General features: G+C 42.4%; 2 protein-coding genes across 3 annotated transcripts in view; one reads left to right on the top strand and one right to left on the bottom strand.

Annotated features, from left to right (window-relative positions):
• Positions 1-5,526, bottom strand: part of LOC144671357 (dynein axonemal assembly factor 10-like) — a 64,827-nt gene extending 59,301 nt beyond the window's left edge. The window contains exons 1-2 of one of the 2 annotated variants that reach the window (XM_078533216.1): positions 5,398-5,518; positions 3,693-3,798 (exon numbers count right to left, since the gene is read on the bottom strand). The gene's annotated coding sequence lies outside the window, so the exon portion shown is untranslated. Of the gene's footprint in view, positions 1-3,692; positions 3,799-5,397 lie in introns of both variants that reach the window. The other variant, XM_078533217.1, reaches the window with a different exon arrangement.
• The window catches only part of LOC144671356 (SPARC-related modular calcium-binding protein 1-like), an 80,420-nt gene that overhangs the window by 23,877 nt on the left and 39,158 nt on the right, over positions 1-17,385 (top strand). Inside the window, exon 2 of the mRNA XM_078533213.1 lies at positions 15,652-15,823. Within this exon, the coding sequence (XP_078389339.1) occupies positions 15,652-15,823 (172 nt within the window). The remainder of the gene's footprint in view (positions 1-15,651; positions 15,824-17,385) is intronic.

The following is a 17,385-nucleotide window of genomic DNA, read 5'->3' on the forward strand; positions in this document are numbered from 1 at the left end:
GATCTGCCAAAAAGGTCTCCATCCACATTTCTTTTAGCTGTGATTCTTCTATTGTATTTATGCCAGTGCCCAATATTTGAATTGTCTCGAAATGCTGTGAGCATTGAACCCTTCGCATTTCATGTCACTGCCGAATGTCCCATTTTTGCCATAAGGCCATTGGAAACGATTGCTTTCCCAGTAATTTTTTATAAATGGTTCAGACATCTAACCCAAAAGCATGTTCCTTTCTGAGAATCTAACTCCAGCTAAGACCAGGAGCCTGTCCATGTGCAACACTGTAGCACAATCCAACAATTTGAAAGCAAACACTGAATTAGGAATTTCTAAATAAACTATATTCAAGATTGCAGAAATTCTGTTAAATTTCATGATATATTCTATGGAACAACTGTCCATCTTTATAAATTTATCAAAGTCTGACCAGGCCTCATATGCATTTAATAGGTCATCAATTTGTCCATAAATTTTAATACAATATCCAAACCTTTGTCAGTGTTCAACTGAAGAGCCTTTAGCTCTGAAAACACTTTGCACCTGATCCTGCTTTTGGTAGGAAGCAACAATGCCAAGGCCATACTTTGCTTTTCCTTTGGCAAGGACATAACTCAGGTCCACGTATAAACTTCATTTTCTATTGATCATAAATGCTGATTCAGAGAACATTGGTGGGACATCGTACCCTAACACTTTACACTTGGTTTCAGCCATTCTTCTCAAAAGTAACTCCAACTACAATCTTTTGTCTGAAAAAAAATCTTAGTTTCCAACCTTCAGGTTCAGGCAACCATTCTGTATTATCATGTAAAATATATGCAAGCCAGATCATGAAGTACAAACAAGGCATCAATCTTTTCCTTGATAGGAGGTTTATTCACAGAATACAACCTTACAACCAAGTCTCCCAGTTGACCCTCCTTATTAATGTTCCCAGTCTTTAATCAAACAATGCCCATCACCTGTGTATCTTTAGCAGCATGATCAACAACCATTAATATTCTGGCCATGTTGTCAGCTGTGGCTCAGTTCATAGCACCCTCGCCTTTGAATCAGAGGGTTGTGGGTTCATGTCCCACTCCCGGAAAACCAAGAACTGTGATTGTACTCAACAGAGTTGCAATCTGTGACTGTTGATAACTTGAAAGAGTATCACATTGCAATATGAGGTGTCAGCTGTGGCTCAGTCCATAGCACCCTCGCCTTTGAATCAGAGGGTTGTGGGTTCATATCCCACTCCCGGAAACCAAGAACTGTGATTGTACTTGAAAAGAGTTGCAACCTGTGACTGTTGATAACTCGAAAGAGTATCACATTGCAATTGAGGTGTCAGCTGTGGCTCAGTCCATAGCACCCTTGCCTTTGAATCAGAGGGTTGTGGGTTCATGTCCCACTCCCGGAAACCAAGAACTGTGATTGTACTCGAAAAGAGTTGCAACCTGTGACTGTTGATAACTCGAAAGAGTATCACATTGCAATTGAGGTGTCAGCTGTGGCTCAGTCCATAGCACCCTCGCCTTTGAATCAGAGGGTTGTGGGTTCATGTCCCACTCCTGGAAACCAAGAACTGTGATTGTACTCGAAAAGAGTTGCAACCTGTGACTGTTGATAACTCAAAAGAGTATCACATTGCAATTTTTGGGAGTTTGCCATGTGAAAATTGGGTGTAAAGTATTACAATTATGAGGCTTGAAGGTTATTATGTTTTGAGACTGTGTCTTTAATTTAAGGTAACACAAAGGGGGTCATGTGACCTGTTCTGATGTCTGCCTGACAGCAAGCCTGGGTTGTTTGGTTGTTAGAAATTGAAGGAGGCTTAGATTGTTTTACTGGGGAAAAGGTTGGAGACAATGGCAGTAGCCTGTGTGGTAAGAAAAGTGTTGAGAATGTCAGGTTGTAAACAGTTGTGATTTAAACTTTCCATTTAGTTCCAAGATGAAAGAGAGTTGGGCTCTCAAGTATAGCTAATCAGCATTTCTATCTGGATACATATGATTCACATTGCCATAGAAATGGACTTTGAGAGGGGAAGGATTTCTGAGATATCCTTGAAAACTCACAAACATAGTTAGTCTGCCAATATCTGAGAGAGAGAGGAAGAGCTAGAGGCCAAAGATCTCTATGGTTTGCCGTGCAGAAATGAGGGTGGGAGCTCACACTCAGATTGGTGCAACCAAATTCGTGAGGTGTTAAAACCAGCTGGAAGATTCGCCTAGCTTGCACTAAAGGAAGAATCTCTAGGTGGGGGTAACTATGAGTTATCAGGTTGAGGAAGGAGAAGTACAGAAGTAAGCCCTCAGGAACTAAGGTTTACTGTGGACTGAGTCTGGGAGAATTGAATGTCTACTTAAAGGACTGTGTAAAGTATACCTGTGAAGTGTGCTTTTTTTGGTTGTGCTAAAAGAAGAGGGAAAAGTTCTGTTCTGTGGCTTAAAGTATAAGTTGGCTACAAAAAATAGTGTTTAGTCAATTGTGATTTTAGTCTTGTTTTACAGTAGAAGTCTTAAACATGAAATCTTGTCCTTAAAGCATGAAATATTATCCTTTCAGCTATTAACTGGAAGTTCAAATTTCCTTTTAAAATTGCTTTCAGTCTCTAGGGGATTTTTGGTAAGTTGGGAGGTTATGAAAGGCATTGGCTGGAATTTTAAGGCCCCATCACAGTGGGGACGGGGCCATAAAATGTGGCAAGCCATTCTAAACTCCATTGACTTTGGCGGGAACATAAAATCCCACTAGCGTAAAATTCCACCTGGTATAGAAATGCATATTCTTTTTAAATATGATATCTATCTCCTTTGCCCTTTATCATAAATGGAGCTAGCTCATCTTTTACTTATTTTTTCTGTTTGTGGCACACCCTGTGCAGAGTCACTACATTTTATTGCAATGCTGAATGCCTTGATCTTTGTTGTAATTGAGTAATATGTTTTTAAACAATGAAATGACAGCTCCCTCAATCAGTAAATGCAGTGTATCCTGAAAGAAAAGAGACCAGAGTACTAAGATAAAAGCAAAATACTGTGGATGCTGGAAATCTAAAATAACAGAAAACGCTGAAAAACTCAGCAAGTCTGACAGCACCTGTGGAGAGAGAAGCAGAGTTAATGTTTCGAGTCCATATGACCCTTCTTCAGAGCTCTGAAGAAGAGTCATAGGGACTCGAAACGTTAACTTTGCTTCTCTCTCCACAGATGCTGTCAGACTTGCTGAGTTTTTCAGCGTTTTCTGTTTTTATTTTATTAGAGACCAGAGCAGTCTAGGGTTCCGGCCCCAGTTGTTGCCAAGTTAGCTGATCTCAGCCAGTTCTGCATCACATGGGAGGGAGATAATCAGGAATAATACTGGTGTAATTGCTTAACCATTGTTAAGTGCAGGAGTTCCTCGACTGCTGACCTGGGAAGCATTTGTTTGATGACCAGGTGCAAGTATTCTGGTGGAATGGCTGACAGGGCATGATCTGAAGCTCAGAAGTCTTTTCTAGTTTATCAAATGGATTAAATAAAAATATTACAAGTTCCATTTCTGATCACTATCACGTGACTTATTTTGTGTGTATATGTGTGTTTATGCATCCTTCACTCCACTACTGCTGGCAATGCTTTCAATAGTCTCTTCCCTAAACTCAGGATTTACCTCGCCAAGCCTCTCAGCTGCTCACTTCACTTGTTTTCAAGATGCTACTTAAAGCCTACCTCTTTGGTCAAGCTTTTGCTTTGGGCTCGACTGTTGCCTCTCATCATCTCCCCCTGCTTATTCATTTGCTCTCACACCCAGAATAGTTCACAGTTGGTTGAAGTGCTAGAGAAAGAAAATTTCACTCCTGTAGTGTGTTTAATCCATCAATTTAACACATTGCTCCGGTATGCAATGAGTTAATTCATTAGTCACTTAGCAAATTTCACATATGCAATAAAAAACCCTTAAGAAAATTAGAACTACACACACACATACATACATATATAAAATATATATAGGGCGGGGGGAGGGAATTTAATTTCTTTCCAATTTATTTTATTTATTTAATGTTCAATTAGTAAAACTGCCTCTTGTGTCTCCTGTTGGCGGTCAGATTCCTGGGCTCCCTTGGGAGATGGGCCATCTGGGGGCTGAGAGTCTGCTCGGGAATCTCTCCACTGCCAACTGGGTTCCCAAACCACCGCAAGCCGCAAAACCACAAAACCACCTGACTCCAGCTGCCAAGCTGTTCCACAAATATACAAATGGCAATTAGACGTGTTTTTCTGCTGAAGTGTCTTTCACTGAACTCTAACAAATTGCAGTTTGCTTTCATTTTTCTTTTAAGATGGAGCCTTTTGCTAATGCATTTCTTTCTCCTCTGAGCTAATCCCTTGTGTCTTGTCCTTACCTCTCCACTGGCTATTTCCTTTTTCCTACTCTGCCTGCATCTGACACTACTCCATCTCTTTTCCTTCGTCTTTCTGTCCATCTGTGTATCTCGCTCTCTCCTATGTCTCAGTTTCTCTCTTTATTCTTTCTGTCTATTTTTCTCTTTGTCCAACACCTGTTTATCTCTTTCGCTCTCTCTCTCTGCCTTTCCTCTTCCAAATTTCTCCCCACCTCCTAAAAATGCTGATTCATGTTGGGCTAAAGAGCCCACCCACCCTCTCTACATTTGTTCTCAATGCTGTTGGCAATAAGTACTGCCTTAAGCTGGTCAATGGGAGTGAGATCACAATTCAGTCTTGTTCACATCTGGCATATTTTTGTTTTTTTTTCAAACAGAGGCTGTCGGGTATATGGAAACCTGAACTGAGATTTTCTCCTCTGTAACTCTAGGGTACAGGAGCAAATTGTAGCCCTAACCACTGCTCTAGCTGGGATCCTACTGTTTCTCATAAGTCTCTCTCTCCCTCCTTCTATCTTTCTGTCTCTTTCTCTCTCCCTTCCCTTTTCCTGTCTCTCTTGGACCAGGTGGGTGTTTATGTAACAGTAGTTTAGATTTGAGCCAGGCACCTTGTGACTCCTGAAATTGCATGTGAACTTCCACATCACCGACAGTGTTTTAGATTGTGCTGCAAGGGGTCACTTTTAGATTGACATTGTGCAGCTGTTATCTAATACCACACACTCAAAATGTTCACAGTTTCACCATCAACAGCACTTGATATTGTAAAGAAACTGAGCACTAGAGATAGAACCACTTTGGAGATCTGCATTTTCATCCACTGTTAAAAAGAGCTTCTACAAACATACAAAAAAAAATGACAGGCAGGAACAGATCTACTGGTTCATTCAGCCCTGTCCTATGCCTCACGATATATTCACGCTCACCCGATTTGGGGAAAAATATCTTAAAAATCCCTCTCTGATGCCTTTAAGTGATAGAACTAGTCTAAGGGATTACACTGACCCTGGTTAATATTACAAAGTTCCTACCTCTTGAAGAAGGTGATCTCTATGCCAGACAGAAACAGGTCAAGCCCTCGTTTGAAGGAATTCAGCAAATTAATGTTCACCGCAAAAGCTGCTATCCTGTTCTAGAGATTCATTATTCTCTGGGAAAAGAACCACCTCGTGACATATAACCTAGTTCTGTCCTTGCATAATTGGTGAGAATGACCTCTGGTCCCCCGAAACCTATTTGTTTAAACAATTGATCTATGCCTAGTTACACAGTCCCTAAATAGTCTTTAATTTGATGTATGTATGAAAACAGAAATATGAAAATGAAATCCGACATGTTAAGTAAAATGTATATTGTGGAAAGACAAGAGAGGCTAAGCTTATTCTCCTTGGAGCAAAGATGGTTAAGGGAAGATATAATACAGAGGTTTTGAAATTATGAGGGCTTTTGCTAGAATAAATAAAGAGAAACTGATTCCAGTGGCAGGAGGGTCAGTAACCAGGAGACACAGGTCTAAGATAACTAGCAAAAGAACCAGAGGGAAGATGAGGAGTTTCTTTTATGCAGCAAGTTGCTATGATCTGGAATGCACTGCCTGAAAGAGTGGTGGAAGCAGATTCAATAGTAACTTGAAAACTGGATTGGATGTATGTTTGAAAACAAAAGGCTGAATGGCCACCTTCTGGACTTTTTCATTCATGACCTAGAAAGAGTTAAATAAGAACCTGTAATTACAGTCCTTAAATTGTTAACCATTAGTCTTGACTAATACTCAGTAGAACAGTTATTAAAGTGATTACTCCGGGGCTGGTGGACCATTTGTACTACGGAAAGTATCTAAACATAAATTAGTTCAATCGTTGGTATTGCATGGCAGCAAAAACCCAACATGGTGTCAAGATGATTAAATGTTGACTTTCTATTTCTGTGGCCCATTGTTTATTTGCTCCTGAAATAATGCCAGGATTGTGATCTTTCTCAAGGATCGAGAGTTCCAATCAGAAAATTAAAATTCTTAACTAGCTCACACCCTCAGCAGTCGCCAGCTGTGGTTGATCTGCTGTAGAGATCATCCCTGTGACAAGCACATAGAAGCAATGACATTGTAACAGGGAAGACCCAAGGAAATTTGTTGCAACAAATGTTTCAGAGAAAGAATATAATCAGAACTCTTTCTGATCCACCCAGGAAGACCCCAGGCTGACTTTTTTTTAATCTACTTTCCATGTTATAATGCATTGCTTCGGTGTTGTGTCTGATTGATTGATCTGATATCTTCCTGGGTGACCTGTAAATCGCAGAAAAGGAGGGGGGCAGAAAATCAGAAGTGCCAGCTTCAGCCAGGATCCATTTTATTGGAAACACCCTGATTGTTCCTTTGTATGTAGAAATATTTCACTTTTTTTAAGTCACTCCAACCTGTGGTGACTCTTGTTCTACCAAACTTGCTATCTATATAGTATAAATCTCACGTCTCCAATGCATTTCATGTCAACCCTGTTCATAATAAATTCCTATCTCATTTTGATGGAAATTGCTTATGTAAACACATCACATTTTAAGTACACCTTTCCGCAGAACCACCACTGGTAGAAGGCTGCCATTAAAGTGCAATTTCCATTATAAATATGAACCTAGCAAATTACAATTTTAAAAATATTTCCATTATGGCTTTAGGGTGAGGACTGAATTAAGTCTGTGCACTCTGATCCAACCTGTACCCTCTAACTGTGCTTCATATGAAGACTACAGTTGATCTTGACTCCTAGTGTAGAAGGCAGGGGGGATCTATTTGATATATTATTAAAAATATTACACAGTGCTTACCACACTTCCACAAACATAAATTCTGTCAGCTTACATCATTGCTATGGTAATATTCCCTATTCATTTGGCTATGTCAACTGTTATGCTGCAGTTGCAGGCCTTGCTCATCGGAAGGCTCTGTGATCACTCTCCCAAATTCCATCAGCAATTTATGATGTGTATTTAAAAGATAAAGTTATATTCATCAACTGATCATTGGCATTTCCACCAATTTACCAGTGTACCTGCAATGTACCAGTAGTAATGTATTTTAAAGGAAAATCATATTCCCCTTTCAACAGGAGTTTCCTTGACCATTCTGTGTTGAATTACCTGATCTCAGACTGGGTATAAGTAGAGGAGTTGTCGTTGGCAGATTCAGTGGCCTAGAAATTGAAATGCGTCAGAACAGATAAACCAAAAAAAACAAAAGACTCGCATTTATATAATGCCTTTGATGACCAGTGGACGTGTCCAAAGTGCTTTACGCCAATGAAGTACTTTTGAAGTGTAGTCAGTGTTGCAACGTGGTGTACCGATATTGGGCCTCGGGCTGTATGTGCATCAGACCAGCGGGTGGCAGTGGCTCATGCTTTTAATGTGGACCCAGGAGAACTCCTGAACTGTCCAGCTCCACATTCAATAAGTTTTTTAAAACTTACCTTTTTGGTCATTCATTGGTGATGACCTACGATGGTCTATTTAAACACCTGTTAATTAGACCACGTGTGGACTTGGTTCACCTGAAGATAGGCTGCCTGGTGTCTACTGTATTGAGGGTAAACCAATTTGAATGAGGCATTAAATGGCTTTGGGCCCCTTATTTCCATACAGGTCTAATGCATATTTAAGGTGGAGCCCTGGGTGCCTCTTTTGATGCCTATATACCAATATGGCAAATATGTACTTCTGGCTCAGAATGCAGGTGCACCACTCACCATATTGGATGATTTCTAGTCCTATGTCTCCAGTTAGAATTGATTAGGAATGGACAGACTAGAAAGGAAGAAACTGTTACCACTCGTTAAAGAATTGAGAACGATTGAGGGCACAGGTTTAAAGTAATTGGCAAAGCGAGTGGTTAAGGTCTGGAATGCACTACCTGAGAGTGAAGAATTCGAAATGGAATTAGACTGTTATTTGAAAAGGAAGAATGTGCAGGGTTATGGGGAGAAAGCAGGGGAATGGCACAAGGTGAACTGCTCATTCAGAGAGCCTGTGCAGACATGATGGGCTGAACGGCCTCCTTCTGTGCTGTAAGAATTCTGTGATTATAGTCTGTGATTTTCATTTCTAATCACAATCAGGTGACTCCTGCCATGAAATATCCATGTGTGAATCTCTGATGAGAAAACAGACAGGTTTGGCTCTGATGCCTTTTATGATAGAATAACCTAGATCTTCTTCCATTGGTGTACTTTAGATCCTAGGATCAAGATAGTCAAGCTAAAGTTCCTGGAGGCATTCTCTTTTGCACTGTGAACAGATTTGGATTGATGCAAGAACCCAGTAGCGGTGGGGTAGAAATTTGATGAAAGTGACATTTAAAAGGAAGGGGACAAATAATCAGAATAGGTTGAAAAAAATTTGGAAGTGTTTGGAAAGGCTCTGAAGGGATATAATTTTCAGTGGTCTGAAGGAAAAAGGAATTAAGACATGATGGCGCTGCAAGAGATCACTGCCCACTGTGCCACTCCAAGGTATCATATCCTTGGTCAACAAAGCAGCATGCTGGATAACTCTGCTAAATTTCAAGCCATTGCTCACTGTTAAAGTCACTGGCATTGCCAACCCTATGCTGCATGCTATCAGATAAGGATAGACATGCATTATTATAGCATCTTTTACATCCCAAAGTGCTTTACAGCCAATGAAGTACTTTTAAAGTTTAGTCACTGTTGAAGAAAATGCAGCTGCCAAGTTGTGCAACAAGCTTTCACAAACAGCTACATGATAATAACCAGATAGTCAAATTACTGATGTTTGATGAGTATAATTAATGGTCAGGACACCAGGGAGAACTTCCCTGCACTTCTTCAAAATAATGCCAAGGAATTTTCTTTGTCCAATTGAGGGCAGATGGGACCTTTGGTTTAACATCGCATTCAAAAGACAGCCTCTCAGACAGTGCAGCAGTCTCTCAGTACTGCACTGAAGCGTCTGTCCAGATTTTGCACTCAAGTCTCTGAAATGGAACTTGAACTCACAGCTTCTGGCTCAGATATGAACGGAGACTGAACCATTGCTAAAATCACACAGCACAACTCTGCATTGGGGTCTCTGTTGATCCACACTCAATGAAATAATTTCTCCATGGCCATTGCCAGTTAGATGTGCCAGATCCTGGAGGTGTGGTTGGTAATATCCTGTCCAATGTTTCCAGTCAGAATATGCTGGGTATTGCTCATGCTAGTGTGCCTTCTCTCATTTAGTGCTACTGAAAGCGTGGCCTATAATGATTGGAGTGCTTCTCAGCACGTATCAAACTTTGTAGTTAAATGGATATTCATGTCTTAGCAGCACCCTTAGATCTATTATCCCATCATTCATTGAGAACAGGAGCTTTCACATGTGCTAATTATTTGACCAAGAATGCTTGTCTACCTCCTTATCTGAAGGTGCAGGTGTCAGGATCCAGGGGGCGGATAGAGACCTCCTCTTCTGCAGCCTGGCACTCTGTGTAGATCCTTCTTCTGTGAAACACTTCAACTGCTGCTCTTATGGAGGATAAACCAGCTAGTTGGGCCTAATGGCCCGTTTCTGTGCTGTAACTCCATGGTCTATCTGCCAGTAATTGTATTCCTCACCTGAGCATTAAAGTGCAGCGAAACTGTAAAATGGTAACTGCAAGGAGGACATTGTAGGCTAGTTGTTTAAGGTACTAGGCTGGCAATCCAGAGGTTATGAGGACAAATCCCATCATTGCAAGTTGTTATAATTCAATAAATCTGATAATTTGTGACTGTTCCCCAGAAAATGCCCAAGAAAGCTGCCAGATTGGCTTCTAAAACCAACTGGGCTCTGTAGGGAAGGGAACCTACCTCTCCCTGGTCTAGCCAGCTGGTGATACCAGCCCTGCACATGTGGTTGATTCATTGTCCAATGTTCTATTGGCTCTCAGTCCAGCTATTTTCTTCAATTTTTTTCTTAGGATGTAGGTAACACTATTTGTTGCACATTCTAAAGTTACTCTAAAGTCATAAAGAGTCAACAACAACATATAGCGCCTTTAATGCTGGCCACTCATCTTCCAACATCTATAAATGTCAGCTCAACCAAAGTTCTGTTGCTTATATGCTGACTCTCACCTAATCTTGTAGCAACGCAAATTTAAAATTCTCACGCTGTTGCTCAATCCCTGCATGGCCATGCCCCTCCTTATCTCTGAAACCTCCACCAGCTTTATAACTCTCCAAGATCTCTGCATTCCTCTAATCTTGGCCTCTTGTGCATACTCAGTTTCCTTTGCCCCTCCTTTAGTTGCCATGCCTTCAGCTGCCTCGGCCCTAAGTTTTGGAATTCTGTCTCCATCTATAAGATGTTCCTTAAAAGCTACCTCTCTGACCAAGCTTTTGGTCACCTTGTGGGGATTGGTGTCAAAGTTTGTTTGATGACTCTCTTCTGAAGCTCCTGGAGATCTTTTACTGCATTAAAGGCACTATATAAATATAAGTTGTTGTTGACTCTTTATGGCTTTAGAGCAACTTTGGAATGCGTAACAAATAGTGGTACCTACATCCAAAGGAAAACATTAAAGAAAATAGCTGGACAGAGAACTCTGGGCAAGTGTGATTTTAATATTAGTTTTGGCAGATGTGATGGGGGGTGGGGTGATGGTGGTGGTGGTCTGGGGGCAGTGGGGGGGTGGGGGGGGTGGTCTGGGGGCAGTGGGGGGGGGGGTGGTCTGGGGGAAGTGGGGGGGGTGTGGTCTGGGGGCAGTGGGGGTGGTGGTGGGTGGGGGCAGTGGGGGGGTGGTGGTGGTGTGGGGGCAGCGCGGGGGTGGTGGTGTGGGAGCAGTGGGGGGGGGTGGTGGTGTGGGGCAGCCGGGGGGGGGGGGGGGGTCTGGGGGCAGCGGGGGGGGGGGGGGGGGGGGGGGCGGTCTGGGGGCAGCGGGGGGGGGCGGTCTAGGGGCAGCGGGGGGGTGGTGTGGGGGCAGCGGGGGGGGGGGTGGTGGTGGTGTGGGGGCAGCGGGGGGGTGGTGGTGGTGTGGGGGCAGCGGGGGGGGTGGTGGTGGTGGTGTGGGGGCAGTGGGGGTGGGGGGCAGGGGGCAACACCCTGCGCATATTGATAAGAGTCTCAATGCTTTACCTGAACCTCTAAAAGCCAGTGCTAGCTACCCAAAGGAAAAAACATGAGCCTTTGCAGAAGATATTTATTTAAAAACAGCCACAGAAATAGGGTGCAAGTAATTCAATAAATACAGAAAAAGTATGAAGTGCAGTGTTCCCAAGACACTCTGCTTGTGGTACTTGGAATGTGTTGCTCCAGACACACAGGTTTGCTTTCATGCACCTCATTTTGAAAACCTGTTAACTATAACAGTTCTTAATGCTCTCTGTTACCAATCCTCTGGAAAAACAGACAACATGTGCAATATTTACCATTTTCTTGTTTTCAATAGTATTTTTAAGTAATTTTTTTATCATTCGTTCATGGGATGCGAGCGTCACTGGCTAGGCCAGCATCTATTGCACATCCCTAATTGCCCTTGAGAAGGTGCCAATGACCCACCTTCTTCAACCGCTGCAGTCAATGTGGTGAAGGTATCCTGCAATGCTACTAGGTAGGGGGTTATGGCATTTTAACCCAGTGATGATGAAGGAATAGCAAGATTGGATGGTGTGTGAACTGGGGGGAATGTGCAGGTGGTGGTATTCCCATGCACCTGCTGTCCTTGTCCTAGATGGTACAGGTCACAGGTTTAGGTACTTGTGAAGCCTTGATGAGTTGCTACAGTTTACCTTGTAAATGGTGACATAAATGGTAAATGACACAGCAGTCATGGTGCGCTGGTGGTGGAAGGAGTGAAAGCTTAGGATGGTAGATGGGGTGTCAATCAAGTGGGCTACTTTGTCCTTGATGGGGTCAAGCTTCTTGAGTGTTGTTGAAGTTGCACCCATTGAAGAAAGTGGAGAGTATTCAATCATACTTTACTGAGGAGGATTTTGCAGGGTTGACAGGGCTGGGTGTGTCTTTGTCATGTCCGGTGCCTAGGTAAATGATGGTTAGTCTGTTTGTTTTTATTCTTATTAGTTCTTGCAGCAGTTTGATACAACTGTGTGGTCTGCTAGGCCAAGTCAGAGAACAGTTAAGAATGAAACACATTGGTCTGAAGTCATATCTTGTTTAGCTGGGTAGAGGAGGCAGATTTCCTTCCCTAAAGAACATCAGTGAACCAGATGGATTTTTAATGCAATCTGGTAATTTCATGTGGTTACCATATAACATTTTTTTTAGTTTTAGACTTTTATTTAACTAACCAAATTTAAATTTACCAGTTGCCATGTTGGGGTTTGAACTCATGCTATTAAAGCAATACTGTACTAAATATAGCGAAGGCCTTCCTCTCCCTCCTTTTCTATATCTCTTTTTTTCTTGCTCCCTCTTCCTTCCCTCTTCCTATTTTCCTCACTTTTGCTCTTTCCCTTCTCTTCTCTTACCATCTCTTTCTATCTCTTCCCCCCTTTAGCTTTTCCTCTTCCTCCAACTCATATTTTTCTCTCTTTGATCTCCTTTCTGTTGTAATGTATTTAGTGCATTAGAGCATCATTGCAAAATTAACAAAATGGTGACTGAATCAGTGGGTGCTGGTAGCACCATGTGAAAAAGGAGGCTAGCAAGAGGGTTGATATCAGGATGGCGCCATTGGTGGAGTTGAGTTGACATAAAGCCCCTGAACTGACGGGTACAGTTTTGACCTTTCTATTGTCTTGTCCTTCCTTGGTGCACAATATTAGTGAGCACAGCAATTCTCCCAGAAAGATACCATCCCCATCGCTGAGCTCAGCATTCCATCATGATCCAGGAGCCTGTTCATCAGTGGAAGTCTGTGATACCCTGCAGTGGTAGACAGTGGACCCCGGCTACATTTATTAGTCTCTCCTTGTGCAGGGCTAACACTTTGAGGTGATAGACTTTTACCCGGCTTTGATTTTTCATGAAAAGTAGCAGCGATTCCACTTGCATCAAATCTCTTTTTGTTTAATGTATGCAATTACCGTTAATTGTTCCCATCTACATGTGACATCAATTTAGGATTAACATGGCTGGGGTTTCAAGTGCAGCAAACAATTTTTTTCAAGGTTTAAAAAAAAAGCTATTTGTTATGCTCTCGGAGGCCTTATAGTTTTAGGCACCACCCATGAGTCAAAAATGATCCTAGTTTGGATATTCAATCTGTATGGAGCTAACCAAACTGAAGAAGGTTCTGCTTCTCCTTAGTCTCGGTCAGCTGCAGTAACACACTTCCACGAAAACCAGTGATCTGAGCTCAGCCACGGGAAGTTCCTTGCTAGAGACCGGGTCAAAGGGTCAGTGCTGCACAGAGTGAACCAGCATGGGAGCTTTGCAGGTTTTTGGTTTCAATTTTCACAGAATCGTTCAGCACAGGAGGAGGCCGTTTGGCCCATTGTGCCTTTGCTGGCTCTTTGAAAGAGTTGTCCAATTGGTCTCACCTGCCCATGCTCCCTTGCCCCATAGCCCTGTGAATTTTCCTTTTCGAATATTTATCCAATTGCATTTGAAAGTTATTATTGAGTCGGCTTCTTCCACCCTTTCAGGCAGTGCATTCTATATCATAGGAACTCCTCTCTTCAATTAACTAGCTGCTGGAAAGTTGCTCTGGTTTCTTACATTGTATCTGAGCATTCTAAGGATGGAGACAATTAGAATATGGCCCCTGAGCTAGGGCTGGTGAAAAGTGGAGAACAATGAGAATGTACAATCAGGATCATAATATTCTCCTTTTTTCATTAAAATAAATCTTAATTATGAATACAGAATTTTTATTCATACTACTGCACAATATTCTACACTAATTGTAGTGGGGAGGTTGCACAAGGCTGAAGGTTCACCTAGGGTGCCTAATACTCTTGCACTGGCCCTGCCCTGAGCCTCTAGGACCTCATAAATGGTGGGGTGCATTTTGCGTTTTAGTGCACTCCAGCGCAGAGTTCCTGCAAAAAAGATCAATGTGGAAATTGCAGTGTGGAGATTATGCACCTGATTCATAGAATGTATGATATTCGATCCACACTGGTGGACCAACTGCACCATATTGGCCTTAGAGTGGGTGCAGTGCGGATTCATGAGAAGGGGCTAAAAGAATTAAATTATGAGGACAGGTTGCATAGATTAGGCTTGCATTCTCTTTAGTATAAAGTATTAAGGGGTGATTTAATATTTGAAACTCTTTCGAGTTATCAACAGTCACAGATTGCAACTCTTTCGAGTACAATCACAGTTCTTGGTTCCCGGGAGTGGGACATGAACCCACAACCCTCTGATTCAAAGGCGAGGGTGCTATGAACTGAGCCACAATGTGCCTAAGATGACTGGGGAGATGATTGGGGACATTAGTGGTAATGTCGCTGGGCTAGTAATCCAGAGGCCCAGGCTAATGACCTGGGGTCACGGATTTGAGTCCCACCACGGCAGCTGGTAGAATTTAAATTCAATTAATTACTTAAGTCTGGAATTGAAAGTTAGTCTCTAGTTTCAGCAATGATGACCATTAAACTGTCATTGATTGTTATAAAAACCCACCTGGTTCACTAAGTCCTTTGGGGAAGGAAATCTGCCATCCTTACCTGCTCTGGCCTACCAGTGAGTCCAGGCCCACAGCAATGGGGTTGACTCTTAACTCGCCTCTGAGTTCAAAGGTATTTAAGGATGGGCAATAAATGCTGGCCTTGCCTGTGACACCCACATCCCATGAAAGAATTAATTACGATTTGATAGAGTAGGTGGAGAGAAAATATTTCCTCTGCTTGGGAAGTGCAAAACCAGGGGAGCTAATCTTAAATTTAGAACTAATAGATTCAAGGTGATGTTAGGAAGCGTTTCTTCACATGAAGGGTAGCGGAAATCTGAAACTCGCTCTTGCAAAAAACTGTTGAGGTTGGGGGCAAATAAAAACTTCCAAACTGAGATTGATAAAGTTTTGATAGGCAAGGGTAGTATGGGTCAAGGAACCAAGGCAGATAAATGGAATTAAGATACAGAACAGCCATGATCTAACTGAATGACAGAACAGACTTGAGGGGCTGAATGGCTTCTTCCTGTTCTTACCTTCCTAATCCAGGATTTGAAATACAGCTGGTAAAGTTAGATTGGTATGCTGGAGTTTTGACCAACAATGGAGAGGTGGATTCGCTCTGGGGACTTCGTAGGTAGATAAGGACCTATAATACAGTAGATTTTAAAGCGATCAATAGGCTTTTAAAGTGTGTATGAATTAACTGGAACTGTTCATGTTTCAGTTTCTTATAGCTGAGAGCGACCGAGGGGGCTTGTGCAACATTGACTGCTCCAGAGCTCAACAGAAGCCAGTCTGCGGGAGTGACAGGAAGCTCTACAAATCCCACTGTGCCTTCCAGCGAGCAAAATGTAGGGACCCGACCCTCGAAACAATGCCACGGAGTCGATGCAGTGGTAAGGATGGGAACACCAGGTCAGGGCTGACTTGTCCATTAAGCAATGGCCCCTTCATTGGCCTCACCCCTTCCCATCTTTCTAACCTCCTCCAACCCCTCAATTTTCTGAGAACTCTGCTTTCCTAAAATTCTGATCTCTAAATTTCATCACCTCACCTTTGGTGGTTGTGTCTACATCTGCTCAGATCCTTCCTAAGCCTCTCCACCTCTATGTTTCTCTTTTCTCTCCTGAAAACCTACCTCTTTGACCAAGCTTTTAGTCACCTATCCTAATATTTTCTTTTGTGGTTCTGCGTCCAATTTTAACTGACATCCCAAATTTTGGGACGTTTTGCTACATCAAAGGTGCTAAATAAATGCAAGCTGTTGTGTCACAGCTCCAGAATTTTAATCTCAACAAACTCTGTCTTTTCTAATCCAAGTATTTGGATAATTATGATAGGCAAAACTCTCCCTTGCTCCCAGATCCTTGCTGATCCCTGTCCTTATCAAATTGTACCATGCCATACTTTTAAAGGTACTTCATTATCTCCCCTTTCAAGATACCTTCTAATACTTTAGCAAAAATTGATGCTGTAGTTTTCTGAGTTGTTGCCATGCCCCTTTCTACGATTGGTGTCATGTTTCTGAATAGGCTGTCACACTCAAGTTCCAAAACTTATTTTAATATGATGAGCATAGAGAAGATGTTTCCACTTATGGGGCATCTAAAATTACAGGACATAAGTTTAAGATAGGCACTAATAAATCCAACAGGAATTCAGGCGAAACATCTTTATCCAGAGTGTTGGAATGCGGAAGTGCCTATTGGAAGGAGTAGTTGAGGCGAATAGCATGGATGTCTTTAATGGAAAGCTAGATAAATACATGAAGGAGAAGGGAATAGAAACATATGCTGAACGAGTTAGATGACAGAAGGACGAGGCTCGTGTGGAGCATAAACAATGACATAGACCTTTTGACCAATTTCAGTGCTGTAAATTCTATGTAATGTTTCCAAGGGAGGACTTCCTGAATTGCCAGGGTTGCTCCTTATTAGTGTCACAAAGTGAAATTGCAGGGAAGGAACTCCAGTCTTGGTTGCCTCAGTGGGCAGTCGGATAGGAGCTTGAAGGGGTGGTTTTGTAGTGGGGGGTGGGGTGGGGGGGAGGTCAGGAGCGTGGTTAGGTCTCAGACAGGTGCCTGTAGGACACATCCGTTCACTCCATTTTAGTCACATATAAGTCATCTGTTTAAATATTGTGTGACAGGGTAGCATTAAATCATTGGAGCAATTAGCTGGGCGTTTCTTGCATAACTCCTTGAGGGATTTCTCTGACCTGGACTGCCCCCATATTTAACACTTCCCATAAATCTCAGTGTGTCACAGTGCAGGGTGAAGGATGGACTATCAATTTCTGTCTGGTTTTTGTGACGGCAATGCTGCTTTTAGGGTATCTTCTCCCCATGTTAGGTCTCTGCAAACAAGGAAAAAAGTGCAGACAACTTGCTGCAATGGATGAGAGAAATGCAAGGATAGGGGCAGATTAATTGAGGAGGGAACCTGTGTTTACCCCCTCT

This window comes from Cetorhinus maximus, chromosome 32 (assembly GCF_964194155.1).
Source record: "Cetorhinus maximus chromosome 32, sCetMax3.hap1.1, whole genome shotgun sequence".
In the NCBI taxonomy this organism is placed as follows: Eukaryota; Metazoa; Chordata; class Chondrichthyes; order Lamniformes; family Cetorhinidae; genus Cetorhinus; species Cetorhinus maximus.